A 24,705-nucleotide genomic window follows, 5' to 3' on the forward strand; every position below is an offset into this window, starting at 1 on the left:
TTTTTTTAGTGTTGATCAGCTGAACACCAATATCCTGCACAGCTTTTTGCACGAAATCGGTGCGCAGCTTTTTACATGAAAACCATGAGCTTTTTTTTTTTTTTTTGTGTTATTGCTGATCACCAAAACCCTGTGTAGCTTTATAGACAAAAACCCTGCACATGTTTTTTTTAGTGTTGATCAAATGAACACCAAAAGCCTGCACAGCTTTTTGCAGCAAAACCCTGCGCAGCTTTTTACACAAAAACCCTGCACATGTTTCTAACACCAAATCCCTGCACAGGTTTTTTTACTGTTGATCAGATGAACACCAAAACCCTGTACAGCTTTTTGCACCAAAATCTTGCGCAGATTTTTGCACAAAAACTCTGCGCAGCTTTTTAGACCAAAACCCTGCACATGTTTCTTTATTGTTGATCACATGAACACCAAAACTTTGTTTTTTGTAGCAAAACCATGCATAGCTTTTTACACCAAAACATTGAGCAGCATTTTACACCAAAACTCAGCACAGCTTTTTGCACCAAAACACTGTGCAGCTTTTTACACCAAAACATGCAAGGGATTTTTTTTGTGTTGATCAGATGAAAACAAAAACCCTGCACAGCTTTTTTGCACTAAAACCATGCGCATCTTTTTGCACCAAAACCCTGCGCATCTTTTTACACAAAAAAAATGAACAGTTTTTTACACCAAAACCTTTCACAGCTTTTTAAACCAAAACTCTGCACAGCTTTTTACTCCAAAACCCTGCATACCCAAATTGCGCACCATTTTGCACCAAAACCGTGCACAGCTTTTTACACCAAAACTCTAGACAGATTTTTTAGTGTTGATCAGATGAACACCAAAACCCTGCACAGCCTTTTGCATCAAAACCATGCATAGCTTTGTACATTAAAACCCTGCGCAACTTTTTTACATTAAAACCCTGCACAGCTTTTTGCACCAAAACCTTGCTCAGCTTTTTACACCAAAACCCTGCACAGTTTTTTTTTCTTCTTTTTTTTAGTGTTTATTAGATGAACACCAAAACCCTGTACAGATTTTTGCACCAAAACCCTGTGCAGCTTTTAACACCCAAAACCTGCACTTTTTTTATTTTTTTTTTTTTTTCAGTGTTGTTCAGATGAACACCAAAACTCTGCCCAGCTTCTTGCAACAAAACAATGCACAGCTCCCTGGAACAAAAACCTACGCAGCTTTTTACAACAAAACCCTGCACAACTTTCTACACTAAATTCCTGTACAGGTATTTTAAGTGTTGATCAGATAAACACCAAAATGCGGCACAGTTTTTTGCACCAAAATCCTATGCAGCTTTTTACAACAAATCCCTTCACAGTTTTTTTTTTTTTTTTCAGTGTTGATTAGATGAATACCAAAATCCTGCCCAGCATTTTTTTTTTGTGTTGATCAAATGAACACCAAAACCCTGCACAGCTTTTTCCACCAAAATCATGCGCAGCTTTTTACACCAAAACCCTGCACATGTTTTTTTTTTTTTTTTTTGTGTTGATCAGATGAACACCAAAACTCTGTACAGCTTCTTGCACCAAAACAATGCACAGCTCTTTGCAACAAATACCTGCGCATATTTTTACAACAAAACCCTGCACAACATTTTACACCAAATCCCTGCACAATTTTTTGCACTAAAATCCTGCGCTACTTTTTACACCAAATTCCTGCACAGGTATTTTAAGTGTTGATCAAAAACTGCTGCACAGTTTTTTTGCACCAAAACACAACGCAGATTTTTACAACAAAACCCTATGCAGCTTTTTACAACACATCCCTTCACAGGTTTTTTTTAGTGTTCATTAGATGAACACCAAAATCCTGCCCAGTATTTTTTTTTAGTGTTGATCAAATAAACACCAAAACCGTGCGCAGCTTTTTACACCAAAACCCTGCACATATATATATATTTTTTTGTGTTGATCAGATGAACACCAAAACCATCCACAGATTGTTGCACCAAAATCATGCGAAGCTTTTTGCACCAAAAAACCTGCGCACCTTTTTACACAAAAATCCTGCGCAGGTTTTTGCACAAAAACCCTGCGCATGTTTTTAAACAAAAACTATGCACTGCATTTTACACCAAATCCCTGCACAGCTTTTTGCGTCAAAACCCTGCACAGCTTTTTACACCAAAACCCAGCACATGTTTTTTAAGTGTTGATCAGATGAACACCTAAACCTTTCACCGCTTTTTGCACCAAAACCCTGCGGAACTTTTAACACCAAAACCCTCTGCAGCTTTTTACACTAAATCGCTCCACAGGTTTAGTGTTTAGTGTTAGTTAGATGAACACCAAAACACTGCACAGCTTTTTGCACCAAAACCCTACACAGCTTTTTACACCAAAACCCTGCACAGCTTTTTACACCAAAACCCTGCATAGTTTTATGTACCAAAACCCTGCGCAACTTTTTATGCGAAAACCGTGGACAGGTTTTTTTTAGTGTTGATCAGAAAAAAAAAAAAAAAAAACGCTGCACAGCTTTTTCCGCCAAAACTCTGCTCAGCTCTGTGTTGATCAGATGAACACCAAAACCCTGCAAAGCTTTTTAAACCAAAACCATGCGCAGCTTTTTGCACCAAAACTCTGCACATCATTTAACACTAAAATCCTGCAAAGCTTTTTTGCACCAAAAATATGCGCTGCTTTTTACACCAAAACCCTGCACAGCATTTTACACTAAATCCCTTTACAGCTTTTTACACTAAAACCCTGCGCTGCTTTTTACACTAAAACCCTGCACAAGTTTTTTATGTGTTGATCAGATGAACACCAAACCCTACACAGCTTTTTACACCAAAACCCTGGGCAGATATTTGTACCAAAACCCTGTGCAGATTTTATAACAAATCCTGTACAACAAATCCCTTCAATTTTTTTTTTAATGTTCATTATATGAACATCGAAACCCTGCCCAGCATTTTGCACCACATCCCTGTGGAACTTTTTGCAACAAAACCCTGCACATCCTATTACCACAATACCCTTGCACAGCTTTTTACACCAGAACCCTGCACAGCTTTTTGCATCAAAACCCTGCGCAGCTTTTTATACCAAAATCCTACAGAGCTTTTTACACTAAAATCCTGCACAGCTTGTTACACCAAAGCTCTGCACAGCTTTTTACACCAAAACTTTCCGCAGCATTTTACACCAAAACCTTGCACAGCTTTTGCGCCAAAACCAAAATAGGTTTGCTTGGCCAGGACTACATGAAGACATCAAATTGTATGTGGCAAAGTGCAAAGTCTGTGTCATGGGGAAGGAGGAGGGTGTGCGGGCCAAGACTAAGTTGGGTACGTTGGAAGCCAACCGCCCCTGGGAAGTGTTGGCTGTTGACTTCACTTTGCTGGATCCGGCCAGGGATGGCAAGGAAAATGTATTGGTGGTGACGGATGTGTTTAGCAAGTTTGCCCTGGCCTTTCCTACTAAAAACCAAAAGGCAAGCACAGTAGCCAAGATCTTGGTGGAGGAGATTTTTCACCGTTTTGGTTGCCCAGAAAGGGTACATAGTGACCAGGGTAGGAATTTTGAGGGAAAGTTATTGCAGGAACTATGCAAGTATTACCATGTAGCCAAGTCTCGTACCACCCCGTATCACCCTCAAGGAAATGGGATCTGTGAGAGGTTTAACCGCACCTTACATGGGATGTTAGTTACCCTTGGTCAGGAACAGCGGGAGCATTGGCCTAGGCACTTGTCAAGCCTCACTGCCATCTATAATACCACACCCCATGCTGTCACTGGTTTTTCACCCCGTTATTTGTTTGGTGTGGAGCCCCATTTACCTTTGGATAGGTTCTGTGAGGAAACTGATAGTGAGCCTACTAACCATAGCATATGGATTAGGAAGCTCAGAGAGACACAGGAGGCTGCTTGGAAAGCAGCTAAGTTGAACATCAAGAGTTACCACAATACCAATAGGTGGAAGCGTCAGGAGCAAGGAAAAGCAGAGCCATTGAGGGTGGGACAAAGAGTGTTGCTAAGGGACAATGCAGTACTAGGTAGGAGGAAGATTCAGCCTAAGTTTGCAGCTGAGGTGTGGGAAGTTGAGGAGGTGTTGGATGGGGTGAGTGGGGTGTATAGGGTCAGACCAGAAGGTGAGTCCGGCTGTAGTAAGGTGTTACATCGCAGTAACTTGCGTCCTTGGAATGGCAGTGAGGGCCATGCAGGGACAAGTAATGAAGTGCCAGCAGGGACAAGTAATGAAGGGCCACCAGAGGAGGAAGAAGTAGAAATGCCAGATATGACAGAAGTGTTAAAGCGCTTTGGGTTTCCAGAACCGGACTCAGAGGAACAAGTGGACTCAGTGGTTGAGCAGGAGGGAGAGGATGCCCTAGGGCCTGGTGAAGAGCCAGATGAACAGAGTGGTGAAGGCTCAGAGCAGGTTAAAGGGGTTCAGGCCCCTCAACTCAGGAGGTCTAGTAGGATTGCTGAAAGGGGTGCAACGGGTTCGTCTTGTGTTGGCTGTGGGGATTGTGCATGAGGGCATGCACAAACTTCAGGGGGGGTGAGTGTAAGAAGTTGAAGTGGGCGCGCCTGCGAGAGGCTCACAGACTAGTCAGCGAGGCCCGCCAAAACGAGTCTTAAGGCCCTGAAGGTTTGTTGTTGTGGGGATTTTGGCGGGAGAGGCGAGCGAGAGAGAGACAGGGTGCAGAGTAGTGGTGGATTTGCCATTTGATTTGCAGGTATGTTATTGGGATTTGTTGTATTCTTTCATGGTGAAACAGTGTACATTGGGGGACATTATTGGGAGACAGGGTGGTGATTTGTACACTTGGTTGGCAGGAGTTTGGTCTTGGCAGTGTGCTGTGGGACGTCAGTGAGGTGGCACCGTAGCAGATACTGTGAACTAAGGAGGCTGCAGTGAGGAACTTGCTGTCCCTGGCTGCTATGGTGTTAGTACCGCCGTGCATGGAGGAAGAGCTGCAGTACTTCAGGGTAGTGGTAGTGGTGTACCTTCAGCGCGTTGGGTCGGTGTGCGGTTGGGCCTATAGGGTGTGAGGGTCCTGGGGGTACTGGTTAGGGTGGGACAGTGTCAGTGGCATATAACATTTCTTGTGTTGGTGCGTGAAGTGTTTATTTCTCCTGTTTATTTGTATGTGGATTTACCCATTTTCTCATGGGATCAGGTATTTTGGAGTGCCAGCAGTGTGGCCTCTAAGAGTGTTAAGCACTCATATTTTATTTGTGTTTTCTTTATTATGTACTCATTTGTGTTTTCTTTATTATGTACTCAACCATTAAATTTTTAAATTGTGGCCCGGGTTTCTGTGAACCTAAGCAGGAGGTTTAAATTAATCAGTGGGTTCTTGTGGTGAGTGCTTGGTGAGCCTAATTAAGGTAGGTTAACTGTGCCCTAGTTTGGCACTCATTACACAAAAAACCTTCACAGGTTTTTTTTATTGTTGATCAGATTAACACCAAAACCCTACACAGCTTTTTTGCAATAAATCCCTGCGCAAGTGTTTGCATCAAATCCCTGCACAGCTTTTTACAACAAAACTCTGCACAGATTTTTTTTTAATTGATTAGATGAACAACAAAACCTTGCATAGATTTTAGCAACAAAAACACTGCGCAGCTTTTTACACCATATCCTGCGCATCTTTTTACCCCAAAACCCTGCTTATTCTTTATTTATTTATTTCTTTTATTCATTAAATGAACACCAAAACCCTGCAAAGTTTTTTGCACGAAAACCCTGCGCAGGTTTTTGCACCAAAACCGTGCACAGCTTTTTGCACCAAAACTCTGCGCAGCTTTTTACACTAAAACCTTCCACAGCTTTTTGTAACAAAACCCTGCGCTGCTTTTTACACCAAAACCCTGCACTGCATTTTACATGAAATCCATGTACAGATTTTTCCAATAAAACCCTGCGCAGGTTTTTGCACCAGAACATTGCACAGGTTTTTTAAGTGTTGATCAGATGAACACCAAAACCGTGCACAGCTTTTTGCACTAAATCCCTGCACAGCTTTTTATACCAATACCATGCACAGCTTTTACACGAAAACCCTGCATAGGTTTTTTTTTATTGTTGATCAGATGAATACCAAAACCTTGCACAGCTTTTTTTACCAAAACACTGCGCAGCTTTTTACACCAAAACCTTGTGGTTTTTACACCAAAATCTTGCACAGCTTTTTACACCAAAATCCTGCACAGCTTTTTTGCAGCAAAACGGTGCGAAGCTTTTTACACCTGCACAGCTTTTACCACTAAAACCCTATAGAGCTTTTTGCCCTTTAAAACCCTGCACAGCTTTTACCACTAAAACCCTATACAGCTTTTTGCACTAAAACATTGCGCATCTTTTTGCACCAAAACCCTGTATATCTTTTTACACCAAAACCCCGCACAGGTTTTTTTTTTTTTTTTTGCCGTTGATTAGATGAACACCAAAACCCTGCACAGCTTTTTGCACCAAAACCCTGCAGAGCTTTTACCACGAAAACCCTGCACAGCATTTTACACCAAATCCCTTCACACCTTTTCGCACCAAAACCCTGCGCAGCTTTTTACACCAAAACCCTGCACAGGTTTCTTAAGTGTTGATCAGATGAACACGAAAACCCTGCACAGTTTTTTGCACCAAATCCCTGTGCACCTTTTTACACGAAAACCCTGTGAAGATTTGTACCCCAAATCCCTGCCCACGTTTTTTATGTGTTGATCAGATGAACAATAAAACCCTGCAGATCTTCTTGCACCAAAACCCTGCACTGCTTTTTGCACCAAAACCTTTCACAGATTTTTATCTTTTTACCAAAACCTTGCGCAGTTTTTTACACTAAAACCCTGCACAGATTTTTTTTGTGTTGATCAGATAAACACCAAAACCCTGCACAGCCTTTTGCACCAAAACCATGCACAGCTTTTTTTTTTACCAAAACTCTGCGCAACTTTTTACACTAACACCCTGCACAGTTTTTTTGCCCAAAAACCAGGCGCACCTTTTTACACCAAAACCCTGCACAGCATTTTACACCAAATCCCTCCATACCTTTTTGCACTAAAACCCTGCGCAGCTTTTTACATCAAAATCGTGCACAGATTTTTGAAGTGTTGATCAGATGAACACGAAAACCCTGCAAAGCTTTTTGCACCAGATTTGTGCGCATCTTTTTACACCAAAACCCTGTGAAGCTTTTTACACCAAAACCCTGCACAGATTTTTTTTTATGTGTTCATCAGATGAACACCAAAACCTTGCACAGCTTTTTGCACCAAAACCCTGTGCTGCCTTTTGCACCAAAACCTTTCACAGATTTTTATACCAAAACCCTACACAGGTTTTTGCACCAAAACCATGCGCAGCTTTTTGCACCAAAACTGTGCGCAGCTTTTTACACTAAAACCTTGCACAGCTTTTTGCAACAAAAGTCTGCGCAACTTTTTACACCAAAACCCTGCACTGCATTTTACACCAAATCCCTGTACAGCTTTTTGCACTAGAACCCGGCGCAGGTTTTTACACCAAAACCCTGCACAGGTTTTGTAAGTGTTGATCGGATGAATACCAAAACCCTGCACAGCTTTTTGCACCAAAACCCTGCACAACTTTTTCTATCAATACCCTGCACAGCTTTTACACCAAAACCCTGCACAAGTTTTTTTTTAATGTTGAACAGATGAATACCATAACCCTGCACAGATTTTTGCATGAAAACCCTGCGCAACTTTTTAAACCAGAGAAAGCTTTTACACACCTTTTGCACACCTTTTTTACAAACCTTTTGCACAGGTTTTTACACCAAAACCTTGCACAGCCTTTTGCCCTAAAACATTGCGCACTTTTTTGCACAAAAACAGTGCACAGCTTTTTACACCAAAACCCTGCATATCTTTTTACACCAAAACCCTGCACAGTTTTTTTTAGTGTTGATTAGATGAACACCAAAACCCTGCAGAGCTTTTTGCACCAAAACCCTGCACAGCTTTTAACACCAAAACCCTGCACAGCTTTTTGCACCAAAACTCTGCACAGTTTTTCACACCAAAACCCTACACAACTTTTTACACCAAAATCCTGCACAGCTTTTTACACCAAAAAACTGCACAGATTTTTATACCAAAATCTTGTGCAGCTTTTTACACCTAAATCTTGCACAGCTTTTTACACCAAAACCCTGCGCAGCTTTTTAAAACAAAATCCTGCACCGCTTTTTCTTTAGGGTTGATTAGATGAAAACGAAAACCCTGCACAGCTTTTTGCACCAGAACCATGCGCAGCTTTTTTGCACAAAATTCCTGTGCAGTTTTTTACACCAAAATCCTGCACAGCTTTTTACACCAAAACTCTGCACAGCTTCTTACACCAAATCCCTTCGCAGTATTTTACACCAAATTCCTGCACAGGTTTTTGCGCCAAAACGCTGCTCATCTTTTTATACCAAAACACTGCACAGGTTTTTTTTAGTGTTGATTAGATGAACACGTAAACCCTGCACAGCTTTTTGCACCAAAACCATGCGCAGCTTTTTGCACCAAATCTATGCGCAGCTTTTTACAAGAAAATCTTTCACAACTTTTTTTTCACCAAAATCCTGCACAGCTACAACAAAACACTGCACAGCATTTTACACCAAATCCCTTCTTACCTTTTCGCACCAAAACCCTGCGCAGTTTTTACATCAAAACCCTACACAGATTTTTGAGGTGTTGATCAGATGAACACGAAAACCCTGCAAAGCTTTTTACATCAGATTCGTCCGCATCTTTTTACACCAAAACTTTGTGAAGCTTTTTACACCAAAACCCTGCATAGGTTTTTTTATGTGTTCATCAGATGAACACCAAATCACTGCACAGCTTTTTGCACCGAAACCCTGCGCTGCCTTTTGCATCAAAACCTTTCACAGATTTTTACATTAAAACCTTGCGCAGGTTTTTACACAAAAATCCTGCACAGATTCTCTTAATGTTGATCAGATGAACACCAAAACCCTGCACAGGTTTTTTAAGTGTTGATCGGATGAACACCAAAACCCTGCACAGCTTTTGCACCAAAACCCTGCACAACTTTTTCTATCAATATCCTGCACAGCTTTTACACCAAAACCATACACAGTTTTTTTTTTTTTTTTATGTTGATCAGATGAATACCATAACCCTGTACAGCTTTTTGCACGAAAACTCTGCGCAGCTTTTTACACCAAAGAAAGTTTTTACACTAAAATCTTCCACAGGTTTTTACAGCAAAACCCTGAACAGATTTTTTGCACCAAAACGCTGTGCAGCTTTTTGCACCAAATCCCTGCGCAGCTTTTTACAATAAAACCCTGCACAGGTTTTTTTTTTTTGTGTTTATCCGATGAACAACAAAACCCTACGCAGCTTTTATACATAAAAACCTTGCATATGTTTTTTTTTTGTGTGTGTGTGTGTTCATTAGATGAACCCCAAAACCCTGCACAGCTTTTTTGTACCAAAAACCCTGCGCTGGTTTTTGTACCAAATCACTGCGCAGCGTTTTACACCGAAATCCTTCACAGCTTTTTACACCAAACAGTGCACAGCTTTTTGCACCAAAACCATGCGCAGCTTTTTACACAAAAACCCTGCACATCTTTTTGCATCAAAACCCTGTGCAGCTTTTTTTTTATCCTGCACAGCCAAGAATGTTTGAGTCTTGCCATCACGTGTTCCCTCCGACATATCAGTACATTCCAATTTCTCATACCACTCGATGGTCAAGGTCGGCGGAAGGAAAGGGGGTGGTGGAGGACTGAACGCGTCAGGAAAGTGGGTGGCAACACCGCCGCGCAGCCGCTTTGCGCACGTGCGTGTCTTGGACGGCCTGGTTGGTGAGTCTTGCCATCACGTGTTCCCTCCGACATCTCAGTACATTCCAATATCCCGCCACTTCCAGATGGTTAAGGTCGTCGTGACTACCCACGCGGTTCCGTTACCTGCGTTCCATTTACCTTGGACGAAGTGTCTGTGACGGCAGGGACGGTGGCTGTCACCTTTACTTTCGCTGACCGCCAGCGTGTGGGCGATTTCGCTGACGTAATACTTATGATGGATGGTCACCTTATTATTATTATTATTGTTATTATTATTATTATTATTATTATTATTATTATTATTATTATTAGAAAGGTTATGCAGAGTCGATTGGGCATTTTATTTTTATTAGGGCAAATACATCTCATTCATTCAAAACATTTGCGAATTGAAGGCGAAGAGATCATCTTCATCGCTGTCAGTGACGGGTGTAGTTTTAATAACTTTAGGAATCAGCTTCTTACGAGAGGCGGGTGGGGCATTGGGGAGTTTTGGTGTGCTGACATCTTCTGGCATGTTAGGAGGCATTTATATATATTTTTTTCTGTTTTCCTGCGACTTCTTCTTCATCTCCTGACCCTCATTGTCGCATACAGCCAACTCATCTGACAGCCGCGGCTGTGTTTCGGCTGGCGGCGTCATCAGCGATTCCGGAGGTAGCAGTCGCGACTGCTGCGGCGGTTGCCGCTGCGGCTGTGGCTGCTGCTGCGACTGCTGCAGCTCTTGTCCTAATGGGACATCAGGAGGTAGGCTCGCTGGCAGCGGTGACATGTCGTCATCGCTAAAAATCAATTTCTTCTTTGTAGGCTCTGACATTCTCTCCACATCGACATCCTCATGGTCGGAGCGGCTTCGCTTACCCCCAACATCGCCCAGATGGATATCAAAGCGGAAAGAGATACGTTCTGTAACAGACAAAAAATAAATAAATAAATAAATAAGTAAAAAAAACGATGAGAATAATGGAAGAGAATTTTTTTTTCTTTTGTTTCCTCCCCTCCTCTTCTTATTCATTGGCAAAAGAACGTTAATATAATTTACAGTGGCAAAGGTGCGTGATGACATGCAAGGCAATGGTGTACTTACCCGCGGATCTCAAGATGAAATGCTTATCAGCTTGCTCTATTCTTGGAGATGAGTCCTCGACGTCCGACTGGGCTGAGAGGCGTTGGCGAAGTGACGCTTATCCGTCAGCAATTACCCCATATTGACCCCTTTTACGACAACCCGCCCCTTTTCCCCCATCTACATTATTACCGCTTTACAGATGTTATGAAATCTCGCTCGGTTGCCGGCTGGGCAAAACGTAGGCATGCAATGCGGCATTTTACGAGATATTACGTAAGCCATACGAGTATTTATTTTTCTCTCATTATATAGATATTGATGCTTTTTGAAGGTGGTGTGAATAATGCACATTGCACGTTTTAATGTATGCCAACTCGGTAGAAGGCAAAAGAACATGCAATAAATGCATGATGAAGGAATTCAACCCCTGAAGTCGATAATTTAATGTGCTAATTTTCATATGTGGATAAGTTTGCATAAAATGATGTAAGACAGCGGAATTGTATTTGGGATGTAAGTTTTAGCTATCGTAATAGCCTATGGTCTGACTTTGAAAATTAAGATAAACAGTAATCCATTGGCCCATGGTTCTCGAGTCACTCAATGTATTTAGAATGAAAACGCATGGCTTCGCCTGTTTTCTGGCAAGAATTATCAGCTCTGTCACATGACACTGGTCGTGACATCCTAAAAAATAAACTCGATCGCCCAAGATGCCTGCTAGACCGGCTTGTATTTCACGTGCATTCATGACAGATTATGCGCGGACAATGCAGCGAACGTGACGATAATGATCAATTTCCATGACACCAGTAGTGTCGGCGAAAAACATGACGCGGTTGTGATTACGTTCCTTAGCAAAAGACAGATTAATTCTTAGATTCCCTGATTTATCCAGAGGGATGGCATTGTGCACGTCCTCTGTCACAGAGTTAAAGAAACACCTTTATTAAAGGCATCAAATGTTAGGGAATTACACGTATCCAATCCTAGTGACTCTAGGGTCGTGTAAAATTATTTTGACACGTGATGCAGGAAAGAGCTGCGAACGTTATAAATGGTCGACCCGTTCACGGTGATATGTACATGTGACAGATCGGCGTGATGAAAATATAAACCATTCTTATCATTTACGCCTTGTAAGCTATTCATATCAACTATTGCCATGGTCAAATTTTGAGGTATGATTTGCGCAAAAGGTAATTCGGCAATCAAAGATGTTTGATTGCCGGCTAACACATACATCTTATTGAGTGTCCTATTGAGAGTGTATTGCATTGGATTTAGAGTCAAGGAGTTATTTAACGATTCTAAGGCGGGTGAATGCGGCGTGACGTGGTCAACCCATAACTTAGCCATCTCGAGCTTGACTTTGAAACTGCTGGCGTCTTGGTGTGAATTAAGAATCCATGTTTTGTTAGCCAATTATAATCGAATTCTCACATCGACAGACTCAAGCAGGTAAGCGTCTAGACTTGATAAATCCGAAAACAAAGGCGCAGTCATCGAAAGGCCGTGCGTTTTACAATCTTTTATCATTTGTTTCTCGTCTTTATTCCCCCCGTGAAATGGTCTTCATCAAATTTATTGATTATGCCCTTTGATCCATCATAATCGCGGTGGTAGAAGGCGAGGCGACCGATAGAGTCAATTTTATCCTGAGGGATTTTTGTAATCATTTTAATGAAGGCGTGATAGTTGAACAAAGAGGATGACTCCACAAGCTGTTCGTTAAAATAACAAGCGCAAAACTTAAACATCGTATTATTCAAACCATTACAAAAAACGACGTGATCGTCGTCGTCTATTGGCGCGACGTCCGCCTTCACTACAATAACTCGCAATTCTAGAGACAGCGTTGATAAATCCAAAAATTGTCCTGGAATGCCAGGCAGTCAAAATTCAACGTAAGGGTCGTTAATCCCCGCATGATTATTAGCATTAGCGTCTAAATTAACAGGTAATACGTTCATCATTCGCCTCGCAGCGACCGACGATTCGATGGTATGCAGGCGATTTACCCGCCGGAAATTCTCACTCACAGCCATCAGATAATTGCTCAGGGGGGTGGAGGTTGCTCCACCCTGCATATCCGGCCCGTAATGAGTCATCTTCGCGACTAAGCTAAATATTGAAGATACCTGCTTTATAGCAAGTCTATCTTTTCAGTTGCCAGGTTGGCTGTTTTCTCTTTTTTTTTCGACTCCAACTTTCCTCTTTTTCATTACTCGTCTACCTCGAACTATCCTTTCGCCCACACCCTTCACGGCGACGACGCCTCTATTTCTTAATGATTCGCGAAGTCGTTTCAGCTCTAAAACTTCTGTTAATAAACCATTTCCCATTTGGAGCGCTTCGGGTGCCACAGTGTGCATGAGAAAGGGAATTGCTCTTTTAGCAAAGCCGCTCAAATCGGAAAATAGGCCGCCACCTCTTTTTTAATGGGGCGGAATAAAAACCCGCATGTCGTCTAACCCCCCGCCTTTGCTATGCGTAAAAAGCAAGTCATATTCCGCTCGAGTGGGAGGTGTGAACTTTCTCCTCATGATGACCGCCACGTCACGAACGTCAATGAACGTCACGTCACGCCGAGCATAATCACCGGCTATTTATTTTTGTCTGATATGCAGTAAGAGTTATTGATTTACCCCTCCCAAAGTGAATGGGCCGGTCAACTTGATCCGCGAGTTCAATCGCAATCGAATCGATAATAGATTTACTGAGCGATTTATACGCAGTCTGATTGAAATCTTTACCGTCGGCGGATTCCATGCTAATGACTTCTAATAAGTTGACATGCTGATCGCCATATATCGTCGGCGACACACAGTCCGCGTAAAATAGTGCAAAATCTATCCCCCCATCCATTCGAGGCGGAAAAGGCGTTTTTTCATTATAGCTAAAAAATTGATCACCCTCAAAATACCGGTCGCTATTAATGACGTCAATCATATACCTAGTATCGCCCACCTCCGTACTCGTTCGAGGTGTGTATGTATGGAGTTTATACATGCGTGTTTCATCGGCGTGGGCTATGGCCCAAATCTCAATCCTGCAAGCATAATCACTCGCCACTAGACCCTAGAACTGTTTAGGATAAAAGCAGTTTATCAGACCTACTTCATATTCTTTATTTGGATCAAGATGGATGGGGGGAGTGATTCTATTTTTAAAGCGATGGGGCTGGTTATGGGTGGAGGTCGGTGTTGCCCATACTCGTCAAATACCGATAATGCTCCGCTCCCGCCATGATCAAATCAAATAATAACGACCATCCGAATTAAGGAATACATTTATACTCGATTCGTCAAACACACATCAAATTTATTTTAAAAATTTACATGATATAGTTTATTCAGACTTCCTCACCAGAATTGTTTCAACTCCAAAAGACTGAAGTCGAAGGCTTCGCCAGCCCTTCCACCATAGGCATAGGTTTCTAATTATTCGTCCACTCATCCTGGCAGCGACCTCTGCACCCCATTTCTTCTGGGATGATAATCTGCTCCACTTCAGTGTTCCCCATGGCTAGCAGGGCAATCTTTTTTTCAGGCAATTCTGTAAGTGTTGATGCCAGTTCAAGCTTGTATCCATCTTGAGGAAAGCAAATCCTTCGATATCGCAATTGCCTGTCGCGCCTTCTCGTTACTCTCGACGGCCTCGCCCCAACCATACTGAGTCACGCAGGCCACCAGGTGAGGGAGATTTACGCTTCCTGTGGGAGGCGCGTGAATAATGATACGTCCTGGCTCATCTCTCGTGTCCGCCGTGGCCCGATGAAGCGAGCAGAGTCTCTTTCTAGCCGCATACGTATTCTCCTATGGATAAATCGTTTTGAGGTCTCGCGCAATCCCGCATGGTTCGATGGAGACCGCATTTACCGCGTAATCAATATAACAGCGACGATCGCGGAACGCGCCGTCGGTCAGCTTACCCTCGACCACCTTCATCTTGATCACTAATTGGAGGGTAGATCTACATGTCAATCCCTCTGTGAGGGGAATGAGGGGGAAATGTGGCATCGCGGACCTTTATTCGCACGTATTGGTCGATATTACATCTCTTGCATAGTAGAATTATTTGTTCAAATTGATGGTGAGTTGGAATGCCTTTACCTCGAGATACTTGCTTGTCATCTTCCAACAGCAGCGAATACATCTTTAGCTTTAATATGATCGCCTCTTTGATGAGCGTGGATCCGGTTTCAGATTTCAGCAAGCCTAGGTGACCCTTCCACTCCCCATTAAAACACGGGTGATCTGAAGCAAAGTTACTGGTGTCGAGAAAATCTGCCATGGGTCCATGTTTCATTTCGTCATTTAAGTTTATAGGTATGTGTAGACTGAATATGAAACTGTCAGTATCTTTATAAGCTAATTTAGCTCTCTCCCCATAATTAGCTTTGATGACACGATACAAAAAGTTGTACATGTACTTCCTTGCCACTTCTAAAACATGGTATCCCAAGTAATTTGGCTGCCTGATTTTCATCGTATTCTTACTGATGACGCATATGACTCGGTCCTCGCCTAATTGGTGTACCCTTTTAAAGGACGGATTTCTTGCATACTTCAGGAAGACTTTCTGTTTGTCACTAATTTCTGCTGGAGTCCATACTTCACTTTAGATAACATGGATCTGCCATAAACTGCGTTTGACATCAGTTTGCAAATGCGACTTTTAATGGTGCATGTCTCATTTTTACGCTGAGTAACGTTCCTTTCTATGAAAGGTTTCAGTTATGGAGCCTGTCTGAAGCTATATATAACATGGACACATTGTATTTCCGGTGAAAGTGAGAGTAAAAGTTGCAGCAATTCCAGACTGATGAGATGATCTTTCATTACCTTATGACTGGCCACAAGTTTACGATTTTTCCTCCCCAGCTTACGACCCTCAGCTTCTAACAGTCTTTTACTATACGGCGAGATGACATCTTCTGTAATAGTCATGTGTGCGAGGCGTAGAGGGAACTCGTCCGTGACCCGGGCCACGTCGGGGGAAACGTCGCAGGAGAAACGTCCAAATGCAGCCAGTAACCGACGTCGCCATCTGTCACGTGATTCTGGATGCCAACTTCAGAAAAATCATTCATCTCAGACTGAAAAAGTTTTTTGATGTTGCCCATAGGCAAGGGGGAAAACATAACGGTTGCATATAATGAATTATAGTCCACATAGAACACATAGGTGCCGGGTCTGCCGTCGGGTTCCTGGTTTGACTGCAGGTGTGGTCTAACGCAAGTTACAAAGCCTCCTCGTACATTTCTTTTGATCAGGTGATACATGTTAGTGTTGTAAGGTGGAAGAAGTTGAACGCCTGTCGACTTTAAAAAAGCTTCATAAGCATAAGAAGACAGTGACACGTAATGTGCCACGTCCAGTCCATAAAATTCATGCAGGTATGAACTATATTTCACATATGTGTCGGCTAATAACCCCACATCAATCTCACAATACAGACTTATGAAATTGCCTAAAGTGCGACAGGATGCCATACTCCACACGCTTCAAGCGTGTTCATATTCTCCAGGTGACAGAGACCCCCTTGAGCGTGTCATAAAATGCTTCGCGAGGTGGCATTTGCTGATCTTCTAAGCGGGCAAGGTCGGTGATGTACTCATAACAAAGAAACTGTTTTTGAGTGCAAATTACACATCTTACATCCTCAGGGAGGTAATTCACCATCTCCTGGGTGTAACGCGTGTCATCGCCCGCTTGACGTGACTGAGCGAGATGACCGAGGCCGGCATTCATAATGGAAAACGTGTCCTGAAACTGCAATTCCTCAATCCTTACTTTCAATAAATGTGATTCTGACTTGGCAAGGATGTCCATGTGCGACTTTGGCAACTGAAGGTCTTTTATGATTAAGAAGACGTCAAAGCTCATATTATGCGCCAGAGAGATGAGATATTTCCTCATGTCACGACACTGGAGGTTGCATCGCGTTCACAAAGCCCCTTTGTAATTTTTTTGTGGTAATGAGTGGTCGTGATGTTTATGTGGCGGAGTTTTCACATTAAAGGGTTGACAGCAGAGCTCGCAGTGGCGCTGACGTTTGAAGTGGACTTCATCCTCCGCAGACATGCTAATTGGATAGCTAACTACACTTTCTATGATGATTCGCCAAGCTTCGGATAGGCTATAAATTAAATTATTAACGGGATCTTCGCCGAAATAACTTCTCTTTTCCACGACGTCTCCATGCTTATTGAGGATGACATACGAGTATCAGTTGGGTCATGTTCAGCTATCACACTCCTATTCTCCTTAGGTTTTATCATAGTTTCAAAATAAAATAAAAAATGCTAAGTAGGCAGGCTGATAGATGTAGGCAAGATTTTTTAATTTTACTTTTTCGGCATCACCTGGAAAGAGAAGAGTTTGAGTGAAGTCGCAATGGCACTCGTGATCGTTTAAACTGACAGACTTGGGAACAGAGCTGAAACATATTTTGCAAAACTGATGACCCTCTGGGGTGGGAGAGCTTCTCGTTAATTTCCGGTGCAGCTTCTCCACATCTTTAATGAGCATCATATGTCTTCCGCCTAGTAGAAGGAGTGGAGTTACAGTTTCATACATGCGTGAGCCTTTTCTTGATAATGTTAAATTGTACATCTCACCGCTTTTGGTCAGTGTATAAACATCTAGAGACAGGTGATTTAACCTTTCTAACCGACTCAAGTTCTCACAGGACTCTACTTTTCTGCGTGTGACGTATTTCTCTCCGCCATGCCGTCTCTGTAATATTTTTGGAATTATTTTCCAAGGTACACCTCTGGCGTGAAGTCTGAAAGCCGCCAAATACTGAATAACACAAGATGAATGTCGGCCATCAGGATTGAAAATTTCATTCCCACCTCGCACGCCTCTAGAATAAGCAACATAATCTTCTATGCTACTGCATGGTACATGCAAGCAATAGTTGATGAAAAATTCTGAACTCTTGAAATGATAAAACCATATCCTTCAGTCTCGCTGGTAAGGCTTTCTAATCGACTGTTCACCTGATTGATCCATAAATCAACAAGGTCAGGCACATCTTGATAAGTGATCAGACGTGCTCTAAAAGCAATATGAATGAATCGATGTTCATCCTCGCATAAGGTAGACAATTTAACTAGTAACAGAGAAATGTGTGAAAATATTTTCAGGGTGGTGGGGAATGGCGAGCCATGTGACATGATCTAATTTCCTGTATAAAGAACTCCCTGTATTCGGTAAGTAGACCGAGTGGATCTCTGCTTACATAATCAGGTATGTCATATTGATGTTTGATGAAGCTCTTCATAAAATTTTCCCTCGAATCAGTCAACCGCTGTTCTTCCGGCGACCCGCGCTCATCGTGGTCTGCTTCCGCTGGTTCTTCCGGCATGCCGTGTTCATCGTGGCCTACTTCCGCTTGAGGCATGTCTGGGGGAAAAAATAGAAGTAGCAGCGACAGTTTATTATTATTATTATTATTATTATTATTATTATTATTATTATTATTATTGAATTGATATTTACCTTGTGTGGGTAGCGGGGTACTTTAAGTCTCGGAAGAATTTAATACGTCCTCCGATAATCTACTCGGCCCCGGCTGTGGCAAGTCTTAAAAAAAAAATATATATTAGTAGTAGCTAGTAGTAATGGCGGTGGTGTCGTATTTATTGGTTTATTATTTGTAGTAGATTTTTTTTCTTTTTTTCACCTCTTCCCCCCACCTCCGCGTGGGATGTTGGCTGTGACGCTTGCCGACGTGTGTGGTCTACGTCACCGTTCTGCTCAACCTCAATCGAGTGTGAGCCTGTATAGGAAGATTTACTCAAAGCTCAAACTTGTAAAGAATGACAGTCATTTCATCTTTATTATTATATATTCTCGCCAAAATAAGTAATAATGCTTACCAGAAGAATCAGGATTCCCAACTTCGCAGGTGTTCTGGTGGAGTATGTGGAAACAGAACCCCACACTGCTCACATAAATCACACTGGTCTTCCACACATGAGGGGCAGGTTGGATTAGTGTGCCATCTCCCACAGACTTCACATAAAAGCCGTGTCTCTGTCTCTGGTGTCCCACAGTGAACACCCATTTTTTTTTTTTTTTTATAACATTGTCAACACCCCGTCCGCTATGACGTGCGGGGAAACACTGAAGCTTCCCACGCAGATGGCGGCGAGGCGCGTGGCTTGACTCGGAAGTAGGCGACACCTGCGTGTTTCATTATCTGCTTCCCTACTTTTATCCCACCTTGATCGATTCTCCTTAAAACTTTACGTCCGAGACGCAAAAGTTAACGTGGTCTTATATGTAACACGCAAGTAACACTGTTTTCCCCATCTTCAAACTGAATAGGTTTGCCTCTTTGATTGGCTATTTCGATGGCCACACTCTGTATAGTTGATACGGAAAGTGGTTTATACGTAATTGGATTCGCACCTTTACTGGTGCTGTCGCCGGGGAGTGGTATGACGTCTAATATATTAACTAGTTGGTTACCAAATCACGGTGGGGGGAATGATGTCGGTATAAACGTACATATAATCCGTTCCCGCATCAGCTCGCGGTACGTATTGAGCGAATAATTTTATGGGTGTCGAGGGGGAAGCTTTGCTCACACTGGAAGATGAAATGGCGTCGCCAGATCTTTGAAAGTAGACGGTGTAGCGAAAATTTGGATTGAAACCCTGAATGTGAGCTATATGCGGTGCAAATTTTATACTTATATCATTGTAAATACGATCGTCATTACTGTAGCGTTAGGGCAATCCACAGGCGAGCAATGTGTTGCAACATTTATTGTAGCGTTCCAACCTGTGGGTCCAGGATAAATCAGCCCGATACCAAATCATGGTAAAATCATATGAGCGTAGAAACACTAAAAATACAAAAATAATCACTACATAACATGATCAGACCTTGAATAGTTCCCATGTACCTCATAGTATAATAAGTACAGAAATCACAAAAATATCTCTGCAGTTCACAATATGATAAACCTCCCAAACAATGGATAAATACCCTGTGTGACTCACATCATTATAAAGCTCAGAAAATCCTCATACATATCACTGTAAATCATAGCATGACAAAAATCACACAAATACACAATAACCATAACACTCACAACATTGCCAGCGTCAGTTGTGTTGAAAATACTATGGCGTGGAATCCCCAACAGCCGGATACGTCACTGGTGCTTTGATAATTGATAGGTAATCCACTGACGTCTCACTTTCATAACCCTACAAACCACAGACATGTCAATATCTCATTCCCTGATCATATGATTAGTATAATTTAATAAACACAATCATAGGCACTAATAACCCATGATTGATAACAAGTGGTACAGAAATAATGTTGAGCACATGAAGCAAATTGTAACTACTATGAAGATAACCCTGAACAATAATCATGTAAAGGTTATAACACTTACAGTCTATAGAACAGGAGGGGCGACCTTATTCCCGAGTCCTACGAGGGAGACCCGTAGCTAGCAAACCGTCTCCACTTGTCTCACTCTCCTGTCTGTCAGTGTCTATATCAGGCCGCGCGGGCCTCCACAACAACCGTGTGCCACTCCGCATAAACTATACTCTTTAACAAATCCATTGTAGTCTACTTATACAGTATTTTTATCACATCAAATATCAAATACACAATTTACGGACAAATACATACATAGTTGGTGTAAACTCGTTCAGCATACAATAAGAAGTATATTAAGAGAAATAAAACAAATAATATTGGAACCATACCACTGACGGGTAGCACGAACGTAAAATAAACTTAACTTAACATGCGCATAATCATGTTACACTCCCCACCCCAAGAAAAAGAATTAAAATTATTGTTCTTCGATCGGAAGTATCAACACAAGTTTGTGGACAGATCTGTTAACCTTTATATCTTGATGACCCTTATACATGCTATTTCCGCTTTGTAACTTGTATCTAATTTGTACATCTCTAACCTTACCATCAGAACTCGGTAAAACTTGACACACTTCAGCAAGTTTCCAATGCCCTTTCAAATTATTACTATCCTGCACCAAAACAATATCTCCCACTCGGAGATTTCTTTTCTCACAATGCCATTTTTGTTGTACAATTAATGTTGAAAAATAATGCATCATCCATTTCTTCCAGAAGGATTTTACAATTGCATTGATGAACCTTTGGCGAGTCCTTGTGTTTGTACTGCTGTCAAATACACCTTCTGGTGTGTGTACACTTGCACGCCCTAGTATTAGATCATTTGGACAAAGATAAGATCCCTTAGTACAGTCTGAACCATTTTTCATACCTATTGGTCTCTCGTTCAACATATTTGCAATCTCAAACATTGCTGATTGTAATTCACCAAATGTCAATGTACTGTCACCTATTACTCTGGTCATAACTCTCTTCACCAATTTTACCATAGCTTCTGAGCACCCATTCTCCCATGGAGCATCAGCAGATTTTGTAAATTTCCACTCCATACCGCCTTCTCGGCTAAATTGTGATAATTTTTCCTGGTCTTGAGTCAAGAAACAAACTTCTTTACTTGCCAATTTGAGTTGTGAACTATGGTCGGAATACATTGAGTGAGGGAAGCCTCTGATGGCTGTAAACCTACGAAGAGTAGTGATGAGACTGTCAGTATCATACCCTTCTACTAAGTCAACATATGATGCTCTTGTGCTGAGACAATTTACTACAACACCATACACCTTTTTTTTACATCTTCCTTTGACTGTATCCTTAATCATTAATGGGCCAAATAGATCAAGAGCAGAATGGTAAAAGGGAGGTGAAGGTTTCAACCTTTCTTCTGGTACTGGTCCCATGCTTTGTCCAATCACTTGTTTTTCTAAACGTCTGCATGTCACGCAGCGAGATTTAACTGATTTGATTAACTTTCTAGCTTGAGGAATCCAAAATTTAGCCTGTAGTTTACATAGAGTAGATTCAATCCCTCCATGGTCTTTATCATGAATATCCTTAATGCACACCTCTGTGAGTCTATGTTTAGTGGGAAGTAGAATGAAAGCTTCATTATTGTAATTATTCTTCAGCCATGCAGCAATTCTTGATCCTACATATATTATTCCATCCTTACAAAATGGACCTAACCGCTTGAACCTTTTTTCCCAGTTGTCTGTTAAAGAAATCTGGGCTCTTTTGATCCATAATATTTCTGCTTGTTTAAGTTGATCTACTGTTGGTGATGCCAGGATTCCCTTGAAAGAACGCGCATGAAGGGCATTCAAAACTCTTGCAGTGACTCCTATAATTTTGCGGTATGAATTAAATCTGTCTATGTCAAACATATTGCAGTCATTAATATGCCAGTTGTTTACTTCAGCTGTGTTAATGATGGACTTTATCTCTGGTGTTGGAGAGATTGACTTCATGGGCCATTGAGAAAATGGTAATTCTAAGAAAGTGGGTCCACACTGCCAGCATGACGTTGGACCCATATCAACAAATTTACTTGAACGGGTCATTAGGTCAGCTATGTTTACTTCAGTCGAGATCCAGTGCCATTCATTACTCAAGGAGCTTTCTTTTATTTCTACAATTCTATTTGCAACATAAGTTCCAGCCTTAATATTGTGTTTTGTTATTTGTGAAAGCACAATCTCAGAGTCAGTAAAGTGGTGAACATGATCAAATCTGATGTTAGTTTCGTTCATTATTGTATTGCGGAGGCGAACACTAAGAACTGCACTGGACAACTCCAGTCTGGGAATAGTCTGTGTCTTAATTGGTGCGAGTCTGCTTTTGGCTGCAAGTAGCTTTGATTGATACTTATCTTTCCCAACACGCCAACGTGCATAAGCACACGCAGAATATGCTAGGGTGCTCGCATCATTAAACAGTATCAGGGTTGGTTCAACTAATTCAGCATTACAAATGCATCTAGGCAATTTAATAGTTCCCAATTCATGCATATCATGACAGAATTTGTACCATTTCCCTATAAATTCCTCAGGTAAAGGATCATCCCAGTCTAATTTCCGTCCATTCTCATCAATGTACTCAATGATTTGTCTCATCAACAGTTTACCACGTAAAGTCACTGGTGTAACAAACCCCATGGGATCAAATATTGTTGATATGTAACTAAGAGCCTTTCTTTTAGTTAGTGGATTTTGTGGTTCATCGGAATTACTCTTAACTTCAACACTGCAAGTCTGTTTACACGTACTTTTCATTTTCATCTTGAAACTTATTTCATCTTCTACAGGGTTCCATACTAATCCCAGAACCTTTTCTCCTGGTATACCTGACAAGTCCACATCATTTCCAACTTGGGTCTTCCCACTTATGATCCACTCCTTCATGTGAAAGTTTCCACGGTTCAGAATAAGCTCAACATCCTTTATGATCTGACTAGCCTTCTCTGTATCATTCATGCTATGTATGATATCATCCATGTAACTATCTTGCACAATTACGTTGGCTGCTTCAGGGAATTCCTCCTTGCATTTCTCAGCTGTTTGTCTCATAGCAAGTATAGCAATAGCCGGACTACAAATGTCTCCAAAGGGAACTGCTGTGAGGGCATAGTGGTCTGGGGCCCGATCCTCAAAGTCTCGCCAAAGAAACCTGTGTACGTGACTGTCAAATTCAGATAACCTGATGCTATTAAACATCTTGGCTATATCTCCAACAAATGCTATGGAACCTTCTCTGAATCTAAGTAAAAGACCAAAAAGACTGTTCATTACATTGGGACCCTTAGCCCAATAATTATTCAGCACATGACCATTATATGAGGCAGAAGCATTAAATACAATGCGAGTAGGGGTGGAAGCTGAACTTTGTTTCAACACCTCATGATGAGACAAATAGTGCACTGGACCTTTGTACCAATTTAACTCCTCCCTATTTAGTTTTCTAGCAACACCTCTCTTTAACATGTCATCAATTTGTACCTTGTAATTTTCTGTTGACCTACTGCCCAACTTCTTCAGTCGCTTTTCCGTACCTTTAAGTTTCATTAGTGCTACCCCAAAATTATTCGGCAAATGATGTGGATCTTTAATCCAAGGGTAATGTACAGTCCAGGTCTTCTCTTTCTCCTGATATTCAAGTCCACTGAGAATCAATTTCATTTCTTCTTCTTCCTTTACAGTTATGTGCGTCTCTCTATTGCAGTCTTTACAGTTAATGCAATTGGCACTGGATCTCGACTGAAGTAAACATAGCTGACCTAATGACCCGTTCAAGTAAATTTGTTGATATGGGTCCAACGTCATGCTGGCAGTGTGGACCCACTTTCTTAGAATTACCATTTTCTCAATGGCCCATGAAGTCAATCTCTCCAACACCAGAGATAAAGTCCATCATTAACACAGCTGAAGTAAACAACTGGCATATTAATGACTGCAATATGTTTGACATAGACAGATTTAATTCATACCGCAAAATTATAGGAGTCACTGCAAGAGTTTTGAATGCCCTTCATGCGCGTTCTTTCAAGGGAATCCTGGCATCACCAACAGTAGATCAACTTAAACAAGCAGAAATATTATGGATCAAAAGAGCCCAGATTTCTTTAACAGACAACTGGGAAAAAAGGTTCAAGCGGTTAGGTCCATTTTTGTTGTACAATTAATGTTGAAAAATAATGCATCATCCATTTCTTCCAGAAGGATTTTACAATTGCATTGATGAACCTTTGGCGAGTCCTTGTGTTTGTACTGCTGTCAAATACACCTTCTGGTGTGTGTACACTTGCACGCCCTAGTATTAGATCATTTGGACAAAGATAAGATCCCTTAGTACAGTCTGAACCATTTTTCATACCTATTGGTCTCTCGTTCAACATAT

At 41.6% G+C, this 24,705-nt stretch overlaps 1 protein-coding gene and 1 long non-coding RNA gene across 4 annotated transcripts; one reads left to right on the forward strand and one right to left on the reverse strand.

Annotated features, from left to right (window-relative positions):
• The first annotated feature begins 4,591 nt into the window (after nucleotides 1–4,591).
• On the forward strand, nucleotides 4,592–5,288 carry LOC135108581 (uncharacterized). The gene is made up of 2 exons (XR_010272356.1): nucleotides 4,592–4,717; nucleotides 4,818–5,288. It is a non-coding gene; the product is annotated as an uncharacterized LOC135108581 (long non-coding RNA).
• Nucleotides 5,289–19,662: 14,374 nt separating this feature from the next.
• Nucleotides 19,663–24,049, reverse strand: LOC135108582 (uncharacterized). 3 transcript variants are annotated; one of them, XM_064019736.1, is made up of 3 exons: nucleotides 20,319–24,049; nucleotides 20,007–20,124; nucleotides 19,663–19,693 (listed from the first exon to the last, which is right to left on the reverse strand). In XM_064019736.1, exon 1 carries the CDS (start codon nucleotides 23,985–23,987, stop codon nucleotides 20,730–20,732), a length of 3,258 nt encoding a protein of 1,085 aa, XP_063875806.1. In that variant the 5' UTR covers nucleotides 23,988–24,049; the 3' UTR covers nucleotides 19,663–19,693; nucleotides 20,007–20,124; nucleotides 20,319–20,729. The 3 variants fall into 3 exon arrangements, with proteins under 3 accessions (XP_063875806.1, XP_063875805.1, XP_063875804.1); XM_064019735.1 differs by having other exon boundaries at nucleotides 19,663–20,124; XM_064019734.1 differs by having other exon boundaries at nucleotides 20,007–24,049.
• Between the last annotated feature and the right edge of the window lie 656 nt (nucleotides 24,050–24,705).

The sequence above is a fragment of the Scylla paramamosain genome, chromosome 17, assembly GCF_035594125.1.
Source record: "Scylla paramamosain isolate STU-SP2022 chromosome 17, ASM3559412v1, whole genome shotgun sequence".
Taxonomy (NCBI): domain Eukaryota; kingdom Metazoa; phylum Arthropoda; class Malacostraca; order Decapoda; family Portunidae; genus Scylla; species Scylla paramamosain.

Bases quoted from the DNA above. Each gene is read 5' to 3' on its own strand.
- LOC135108582 (XM_064019736.1), bottom strand. From the start codon at position 23,987: ATGAAATTGATTCTCAGTGGACTTGAATATCAGGAGAAAGAGAAGACC.